General features: G+C 42.5%; 1 protein-coding gene across 1 annotated transcript in view; it reads right to left on the bottom strand.

Annotated features, from left to right (window-relative positions):
• Nucleotides 1–666: 666 nt before the first annotated feature.
• rictora (RPTOR independent companion of MTOR, complex 2 a) overlaps nucleotides 667–10415 on the bottom strand; it is a 211528-nt gene continuing 201779 nt past the window's right edge. The window contains exons 35-36 of the mRNA XM_048594179.1: nucleotides 4432–4570; nucleotides 667–3861 (exon numbers count right to left, since the gene is read on the bottom strand). Of these exons, the coding sequence (XP_048450136.1) occupies nucleotides 3793–3861; nucleotides 4432–4570 (208 nt within the window). The 3' untranslated portion in view covers nucleotides 667–3792. The remainder of the gene's footprint in view (nucleotides 3862–4431; nucleotides 4571–10415) is intronic.

Raw genomic sequence — 10415 nt, forward strand, 5'->3', positions numbered from 1 at the left:
TTACCTAATTGAAGGGCAGATATCAGCACTGGAGACAGTGCAAACAAGATTCACTAGGCTGTACTCGGTGTTTAGAATAATGAGCAACCTTGTTGAAACATACTAGTTTTGGGGGGATCTTAATGTAATGTGGAAAGGTTGTTTTCTCTTGTGGGAGAGCCTGTGTTATAATCTTAGCATGTAGGTGCTCATTTAAGACATTGAGGAATTTCTTCTCTTTGAGGGTAGTGAATCTGAAGACTACTTTATTGTAGAGGTTGGGTCATTACTGGTTAGTATATTCAAGGGTGTGATTGCTTTTTTTTTTAAAGGAATCAGGGGTTATTGGTAAGAGACAGGATAGGTAGAACTAAAATTATGAAATCAGCTATCATCTCACTGAATGGCACAACAGCCTTGAAAGGACTGAATGGCTGACTTCTGTTTGCACATCTTATGGTCAATGATTACTGACATAAATAGGCACTGGAAGGAAGTAAACTCACAGAAATAGAATAGGACTGACTGGATTGCTCTGGAGAGATTGGGCAACTACATGTGCTAAATGGCTGTTTCTGATAACTAACATGGTGTGCATTTCCAGTACTTTTTCAAGTACCTGGTACTATGATAAATGCATAAGTATGAATTGTATGTGGAGGAGAATGACAGTGCATCACAATCAAGTCTGGATACGTTTGCTTTTATTGTTAATTAACAATGCATCCCTTTGATAAATTTTATGTTCAGAAGGGTAAATGCCCAAAACAAGACTGTACACACTATACAAAGAAACCACAAGGTGGCAACACAAAAACATTACTCTTGACAGGTGCTCTTCTCTGCTTTACGTTATTTAAATTATACACAGCTCCATGAAATATTCTTTTATGGAAAATATATAAATAATTTCTTCTCATTTTTAATCAAGACTATGTTACAGGTATATAATATAAATCAGGTTTCATGTTCAGTGACCTATGAACACTAGAACATCCCAATAATGTAGCAGCTTATCACAGAAATAAAATCAAACACATCCACAATGATGGCTGCAATGTCCATATTCTATGCTCTCTCCCTCTCACAGGTGTCAGTCTTCTCTCCCTTCTTAAACAGATATGTAAAATAGCAAAACATTGATAGCTCGATCAAGAAATCTCTCGCAACCAAAGGCCATCGATTCGCTTCAACCTCCTCATTCTTCAAACTCTTATGAGGTGGTTTTTGGGCACGTACGTGGAAGAGATCAAAGTTAAACATAATAACCAATTGACCACAAGACAGACAAACCACAAGAGCCACCAAGACTGAGCAGGAAAGACAGCTACGTACACAGACCACGGGAATGACGACACAGGGTTCTTGAGACATCTGCATAATCCTGACAATCAGCATTTACCAATCAACTTCGGAATACATGGGGGTCCAAAATAACACATGGTCATGAAATAGTTAATTATTGACCTATAAGAACTCTGAAAATCAGTTATTCAGGATATGGTCACTGTTGCTGACTCATTTAACTGATCAATATGAAGTTAGTGTTCTTACCAGTGCAATGTGGGGGCAGGGGAGATATAGAGAAAAAAACAGATACTGCAGTGTGATTGGTGGGTAAGAATTGGTCAGGCAATTGTGATTCACACATGGTGTTAGAGGCAGAGGCATAGTTGGAATAACCAGTTGGAAGACAGAATACTTGTGAGGTGCTGAGGCCACAGCAAAGCCATCCTTTGTGTTTATAATATTGCATACGTCATATTCCTTTCTCCTTAGTTGTCAGTTCCTGGAGAGATGGATGTGTATTGTAATAGCACCTTATTCTGGACCCATCCCTATATTTTCACCTTCCACTTTACTAGAATTCAACAATTGCTCTGGAAATGAAAACATTCACCTGTTTCCTGTCCAGCCACTAAGGACTGAATGTAGGGAATCTATTGCATTCACCAGCAGTCAGCGATTCTAACCGCAATCCAGAATTTATATCTAATCCTCAATCCTGGGTCATACAATGCCTCTCATCAAGTCTGAATAAATGATCCAAGACAAAGAACTACAGTTATGATGGCGAGCACAGGCAACACTGCTCCAGCCACTAAGCGGTTCTCTGACAGGTATCTAAAAGCAGACACTCCCATTCTCTCCATAAGCCATAGGAAGCAACATTCATTGAAGTAGTACAGGATAGGATGAGGGGAAACCAGTCACTAGCCATTTCCTTCCTGTCTCAGACATCTCATCATTGGTGTTTATGGTTACATGTACAAAAACATCCTTGAACATTTCGTATCTTAGTGTAACTCGCGACCAGTGAAAGGGTGAGAAATTGTGTGCATATGCGTGTCACGTCAAAGTCAGAATGATGAGACAAAACTATTTGGTTGAGACCCTCCCTCCTGAAGCCAGGAGACCATTGCTGTTTGAGATTAACAACAAACAAGTTCAATGGAAAGCCCAGTGCTTCATCGTGTTCTTCTCATACCATCACACCTGACATTTTGCAGTAAAAGCAGGGCTCACAGGGCCCTGTACTGTAGTGTTAGAATTTTCATTGCTACTTGTTAACACCAACTCCACACAAAGCACCTTAAAACTCAAGATATACACTTAGCTCATGGAATTTCAAGGGCTTCTGCTCATACAAAGCAACTCAGATGAGTGCTGAAAGACCAAAGTTTGCAGTCTGGTACGGTAAATGGAGGGTGGACCCCACTGTATGAAAGCCTACTCTCACATGGTTTTTAAGGACCCTTAGACAAATGACAATCAGACTTTACCTCTCCTGAAATGGTGTTTCTGAAAGTTCTGGTGCAATCTTTCTTAGGGGCGGTATGCAATGGAAACTTTATGCCATTTCAGCCAACATGTTAAGATGACAGGATTTAGCCCTTAATGATCCATATCAATTGGGTCCGATAAGGAGCATTGCCCACATACCCATGTCCAGATAGGCAGGTTCCTATATACCCTGAGACCCAGAAGCAGATGGGAGAATTTTGCATTTACTTTGGTGTCCAGGAGCAACGGAGAGCAGCCTAGGATCTAGGAGTTCCCATACAGAACTGCTGTTTCCTACTCTCTAATGGACCAGTGGATATGGAGAATTGTTCCTGGGTGCATTAAACTGCATTTCCAATACACCCACAATACAAAGGCAGCCCTGTAATTAGTTGCTGCAAGCGTGATTTACCGTTAAAAGGCAAATCTGCTTGCGTGCGGGACCCCACAGCACCATACCATGGAACATTTTTTCTGCCATGAGTTAAGGTTTTCCAGGACTGCATGTCAACGGCACAGGGGTCTGATTCCAATCCGCCTGAACTCATACAGTCAATGCAATTTAAGTAGATTATAAAGTGGTCTTTCTTACAAGCTGACTACATTTAAACATATAAAATTGACACCCCTGTCTACTGAGTGCAGGGGTGGTAGGTGGGATTGAGCTCATCTGGCCCAATGACTGAAAGAAACTAAGGCAATGCTGGTGGATGGAGACTTGCGATAGTTAGAGATGAGCATGTGCATCTGTGCCAACAGCCATGGAACAGGGAGAGATCCAACCACTCAGGTCTCACTTACTGTCTCCCAGTCTGCATCACTCCTCCTGTAGTGTTAAGGATACCTTCACATCCAAGACAGAGGGAAGGGAAATAAATAAGAACATGCAAGGGACAGGATTTGAGTGCTGATTCGACACTCCTGCCCTGCCCTGCTGGTCACAGCGACAGTCAGATGTTGGTACTGTTGAATTCTGGGTGAAGTAGTTTGTAGGTTTGGTGATGTGGCAATACGTCAGCACAAATTTGGTCAGGATGCTGGGGTTGGCTCAGCTTCAAGCTGCTTCGGTGATAGAGTAGTGTCCGCTTCCTCATACAGCTGTCAAGAGAATAAACATGGTCAGAGCATGGAGTCACTCCTGCAACAGAGATAGAGAGAGAGAGACAGAGAGAGAGAGAGACAGACAGACAGAGAGAGAGACAGAGAGAGAGACAGCGAGAGAGAGAGAGACGGCGAGAGAGAGAGAAAGAGAGCGAGAGCGAGAGAAAGAGAGAGAGATTGATTCCATGCACTGGACAGGATGAGTCTCTAGAGAAAGTTCCTCAGAAACAAAGACAGTCAATGACAGAGGTAAGAAAAATTTGCACTTTAAAAGAGACAAAAAACCTCTAGATATAGACAAAGATTGTTCCTGGAGGCTCTGGTGAAAGTGTCCTCCCAGATTCAGTTTGTAGGGAACCGAGACCAACCAATGATTCTAACAAAGGTGGCCAGAGATCCCATGTGCTTGCTCCTTCCCCCACCCAACCACCCTTCTCATAGATCAATGATATATCTCCCTTAAGAAGCTCCTTATGTATAAAGCCCTCCCTACCCTTACTAAGGAGAAATATGATGTGTCAAGAGGGGGAGCTCTCTGATTAACAATTATTGCAGTCAGAAACTTACGGGTTGGAACTGAACATCCTGGAAGAGTTCTTGGATAAACCTGCGGGAAGGCAGACGGAAGGTGCAGTTTGCCAGTAAGTGGGAAACCTCAGAGTATAGACAAATGTCATCGAAAGCATGAGGAAACTTTTCCTTTATCCTGGGGAGGGAGAGTAAAACAGGAGTCTGAGACAAGCAGAGAAATAAATCTCAGAAATACCTTTGAAACAGCAGCCAGTCATCCACAACAGCTGTGGAAGCCAAGGAACACCACTGGGGTGGGATTCGCAATCCACAGACCATGGTATTCATCCTGTTCCCCTCATAAAATCACAGAATCCCTGCAGTGTGGAACCAGTTTCTGTAAGCAGTCCTGCATCAGTGGTAAAAATGCAACTGCTGGAACAATTTCAAACAGAGAATGATAACCGATGCTTGTTATGTGTTGCTGAAATGAGGGGTGGTTGGAATTCTTGTAAGCTCTCCTGGAGGACTGAATAGGTAGGATGGTTTTGCTCTTGGTGATCGGTAAGGGTCTATTTATCACTGACTCCCAGAGCACTGGAGACACAAGTCAGAGTGGCCCTCCTTCAAAGAACAGTCTGGCGTCTCTGACAATGCCAAGCTCTGCTTATAGCTCCAGCCTGCAGGCACCAGAACAATGTAGCAGCTGGCCATATTGGGATTTAAGTTCTCAACCACTACACCAGCCACAATGATTGAACAAATTTCAGAATGGATACAAGCACAGAGGAATTCATTTGGTACGTCATGTCTAGCCTGGTCTGGCTCTCTAAAACAGCTATTCATCGAGTGGCACCAATGACAGCCCCCCGCTCCTTTTCTCCTGGTAACTCTGCACATTCTTCCTTTACAATTCCATCTTGAAAGCCTCAATTGAACCTGCATCCACCAGACTGTCAGGCAGTACATTCATAATCTTAACCACTTACTGTGTGGAAAATCTTTCATGTCACCATTGAAGATAATTAGCAGAAGAAATTATCTGTCTCTCTCTGGTTCTTGATTCTTTCACTAACGGGAACAATTTCTCTCTTTGTCCAAATCCATGATTTTGAACATCTTGATCTAATCCCCACTAAACCTCCTTTCTTCCAAGGATAATAGTCCCAAGTTCTACTATCGTTCTATTTTATCGAAATCCTCAACCCTGGAAACATTTCTATACCCTCTCTAATACTTTCATATTTGTCCCAAGGTGTAGTGCGGTAGCACCCTATTAATAAAGGATACTGCTGGTATTATTAACCATTCTTTCAACCAATGTTCCCTCTAAGCTAGCTGCTTGGAGATCTCTGCAGCAGCAGAAAATTTAGAAGGAATGTAGCTCTCAACCTGACCTGTCACTTTCAAAGACTGATGCAGACCTACCTACAGCCAAGTTCTTCACTGTCCCCCTATAACATTTATGTTATATTGTTTAAAATATAAAATAGATTAATTACAGCTCAAACAGTGGGTATGATCTTATAGCAATTACAGAGAAATGGTTACAAATAGATCACAGCTCAGAACTAAATAATTAGGGGTATATGACTGTACAAGACATGATTAGTAAGTTTGTGGACAATACAAAATTTGCAGGCATTGTTGATAGCGAGGAAGATTATCAAAAATTAGAGGGATCTTGATCAGGTGGGGAAGTGGGCTGAGGATTGGCAAATGCAATTCAATACAGATAAATGTGAGGTGTTACATTTTGGAAAATCAAACCTAGGTAGGACTTGTACAGTAAAGGCTAAGGTCCTGACCAGTGTTGTGGAACAGAGGGACCTAGGAGTACATAGTTTGTTGAAAGTGGCGTCACAGGTGGACAGGGTGGAGAAGAAGGCATTTAGCATGCTGGCTTTCATTGATTGAGGCACTGAGTCTAGGAGTTGGGATGTTATGTTACAGTTGTATCAGTCGTTGGTGAGGCCGCACTTGGAGTATTGTGTACAGTTTTGGTCATCCCATTATAGGACGGACATAGTTAAACTGGAAGGTTTGCAAAGATGATTTTTGAGGATGTTGCCAGGACTAGCAGGCCTGAGTTACAGGGAGAGGTTGGCCAGGATAGGACTTTATTCCTTGGAACATAGGAGAATGAGGGATGACCTTATTGAGGTGTATAAAATCATGAGGGGCATAGATAGGATGAATGCATATAGTCTTTTTCCCAGGGATGAGGAATTGAAAACTAGAGGGCATAGGTTTAAGGTGAGAGGGGTAAGATTTAAGAAGGACCTGAAGGGCAACTTCTTCATGCAGAGAGTGGTGTGTATATGGAATGGGCTGCCAGAAAAAGTGGTTGAGGCAGGTACAATAGCAACATGTAAAATGCATTTGAATAGATACATGGATGGGAAGGATTTAGAGGGATAAGGACCAAATGCAGGCAATTGGAACTAGCTCAGTGGGCACCATGGTCAGCATGGACCAGTTTGGGCTGGAGGGCCTGTTTCCATGTTGTATTACTCCACAACTCCGTGAAAGAAAGGGTGCTGGGTACCTTCATTAGTACAGGATGAAATAAACCCATTAGCAAAACATGATCTTGAATCGGAAAATGCAGAATCCATACGGGTGAATGTAGGAAATAAAAAGGAGAGGACAATACTGTTTGAGAGTAGTCTAGAGCCTTCTAACAGTAGCTACATGGTGGGATAGAGAATGAGGATATAATGAGAGCATTTAAAAAATTCATAACATTAGCCATAGGTGACTTTAATCTTCATGCATAATGGGAAAATCAATTTGGCAGAGGAAGAGGAAGAATTCATATAGTGCATTCATGACAGTTTCCTGGAAGAATATTGTTGTGGATCCACCCAAGGATCAGGCTTCACTGGATCAGATAACGAGTAATTAAAGTTTAATGAATGATCTTTCAGTAAAAGATCTGTAAGGAACAGTGATCATAACATCGTAGAATTTAGCATTCAAACTGATATTAGTGAATAACATGGATCAGAAATAGCTGTGCTAAAATTAAATAAGGGTAGGTATACGGGGATAGGAAAGGAGTTTAGCAGAACAGGTGTTTGATGAACACAGGCAGAATGTTTAAGGAAACAGTTCATTACTCACAGCAAATATGAAGGAGAATTCTAAGCAGGGGATACACTGACTACGGTTAAGGTTAGCATCAAATTTGAAGAAAAAACATATAATATGGCAATGATTAGTGGTAAGCCAGAGGATTGCATTTCATAACAGCTTCCTTAAATGTTTAAAAGGCAGAGCCCAAAGTGAACATAGGTGACTTAGAGGAAGAGGTTTAGAAATAATAAAAGGATGCCAGGAAATGGCAGAGGTGTTGAAAAAACACTTTTGCATCATTCTTCATGGTGGAGGGCATTAATAGCATTTCAAAAAGACTAAATAAACTAAGGAGGTTAAAGACCACTAACTCCCCTGGACATGATGTGCTGCATCCTCAGATATTAAAGGAAGTAGCTACACGGATAGCGGATGCACTGGTTGTAATCTTCTGGGAATCTTGGGATTCAGGAAAAAGTCCCAGGTAACTGGAAAACTACCAATGGAACACTGTTCTTTAAAAGGGAATGAGATAAAACACAGGTAACTATAGGCCAGTTGGCTTAACATCCGTTAGTGTGGAAGTGTTAGTCTGTTTTAAAGAAAGCCTATTGGACCATAGGGCTGCTCTGTCATTACAGACAGACATTTGGTGGTGTTTTAACCTGAAGGTCACCGTGCCTCAGGCAAGGGGAGATTTTCAAAATATTCCTTCTTGGTAAACTCAGCCCGTGCGGGAATTGATCCCACGATCTTGGCATCACTCTGCATCACAAACCAGCTACCTTGCTAAGTGAACTAACTGAACTCCTTCACGTAACAGCACAGCATTTAGAAAATATCACACAATCAAGTAGAGTCACTACCATGATTGACAGGGCCGTTACCGGTGTTCAACCCATCTCTTGCTTTTCTGCCCTCATTCCACAACATCGATAGCGTCCCTCTGGTGCTCACATACCAGCCTACCAGCCCACCAGCCTCTACATCCAAAGAATTATTAACAACTATTTCTGCCACCTCCAGCAGGATACCAAAACTATACTCATAATCCCCTCCCTTCCCTTGACTGCATTCTGCAGGGACTATTCCCTCTGGGACACCTTAGGCCCAACACCACCTCACGTCCTCAGTGCACCTTCCCATGCAATCACTGAAAGTTTAACACCCGCCTATTTACTTCCTCCCTCCTGACTATCCACAGCCTCAAACATATCTTCTGGTGAAGGACTGATTTACTTGCACTTCACTCAATCTAGTCTATTGCATTCTCTTATCATAACGTAGGTTCATCCACAATGGGGAGATGGAACACAAGCTGGGTGAGCGCTTTGCAGAACGCCTACGTTCTGTCCATAAAAACGATCCCGAGCTTCCAGCTGCTTGCCACTTTAACACCCCACCGTGCTCCCCTGCCAACATCTCTGTCACAGGCCTGCTGCAGTCCTCCAGCAAAGCTCAGCGCATGCTTGAAGAACAGCATCTCATTTTCCATTTAGGGACCCTGCAGTGTCTAGGACTGAATGCTGAGTTTCATAACTTGAGAGCCTGATTCCATCCTTCCATGTTTTTTATCCACCCTACACCTGATTCTGTTACAATATGGATTCCTTTAGCACAGTCACCCATTCCCAGGTGCTCCCAGGCCCATTATCACATTATATGGGCTGCATTCAGCACAGCTAATCCATTTTCAAACGCTTAGCTGTTATTATCAACTCATTCAGCCGTCCTGCTATCCATAATCTACGTTTGCCTACCCCTTTCACATATCTCTCGCTGGGCACCATCTCCACCTATTCACTCACTTATCCCACTTCAGCTTCAGAATAAATACTATTTTTCCCAAGCTACTAAAAGTTCTGATGAAAAGTCACTGGACTCAAAATGTTAACTCTGATTTCTTCCCACAGATCCTGCCAGGACTGCTGAATTTCTCCAGCAAATTCTGTTTTTGTGCAGAGGACAAAGGCACTCAGGGCATTTGAGATCGGCTATAAATGTGTGCCCAGTCAGAAATGCCCATTTCCCATAAACAAATGAAAAGAAACTACTTTTAGTGGTAGTGTCTTCACTTGTCTGGGCTCCAGAGCTATGAAATTCTCTCCTCCCATCTCTGTACCTTGCTTTAGTTCTTACTGCCTCCTTAAAATCAACTTCTTTGGTCAACATTTTGGTCCTCTGATATAGAGTCTCCTTATATGGCTCAGCATCACACTTAAAATGCTCCTCTGATGTACTTTCGGTCCTTGGATCCCAGCTATTCACAATATATTAGCAATGAGCTGGATGAAGGAACTAAATGTAATATCTTCACATATGCAAATGACACAAAGCTGGGTGGGAGGGTGGGCAGGCTGTGAGGAAGATACAAAGACGTTTCAGTGTGATTTGGATAAGCTGAGTGAGTGAGCAAATGATTGGCAGAAGCAGTATAATGTGGCTAAATGTGAATATATCCACTTCGGTAGCAAAAGCCAAAAGGTAGGTTATTACCTGAAAGGCTATAATCTGAGGGGACAACCTGCAACATGACCTGGGTATCCTTGTGCACCAGTCGCTGACAGTAAGCATGCAGGTGCAGCAGGCAGTGAAGAGGTTAATGGTCTTCATTGTCAGAGGATTTGAGGAAATGTCTTGCTGCAATTATATAGGGCCATGGTGTGACTACACCAAGAGTATTGCGTGCAATTTTGGTCTCCTTATTGGAGGAAAGATGCTCTTGCTATAAGGAGTGCAGTAAAGGCTTATCAGACTGATTCCTGGGATAGTGGGAATGACTGGAGGAGAGACCGGATTGGTTCGGATTACATTCACTAAAGTTCAGATGAATGAGAGGTGGGGGAATTCTCATTGAAACCAATAAAATTCTAACAGGACTAGATGCAGCAAGAATGTAGCCTCTGACGAAAGTCCAAAACCAGGGTCACAGTCGAAAGATACGTGAATTTTTCTTTTATTCA

Source organism: Rhincodon typus, chromosome 3 (assembly GCF_021869965.1).
Source record: "Rhincodon typus isolate 14 chromosome 3, sRhiTyp1.1, whole genome shotgun sequence".
NCBI classification, from domain to species: Eukaryota; Metazoa; Chordata; class Chondrichthyes; order Orectolobiformes; family Rhincodontidae; genus Rhincodon; species Rhincodon typus.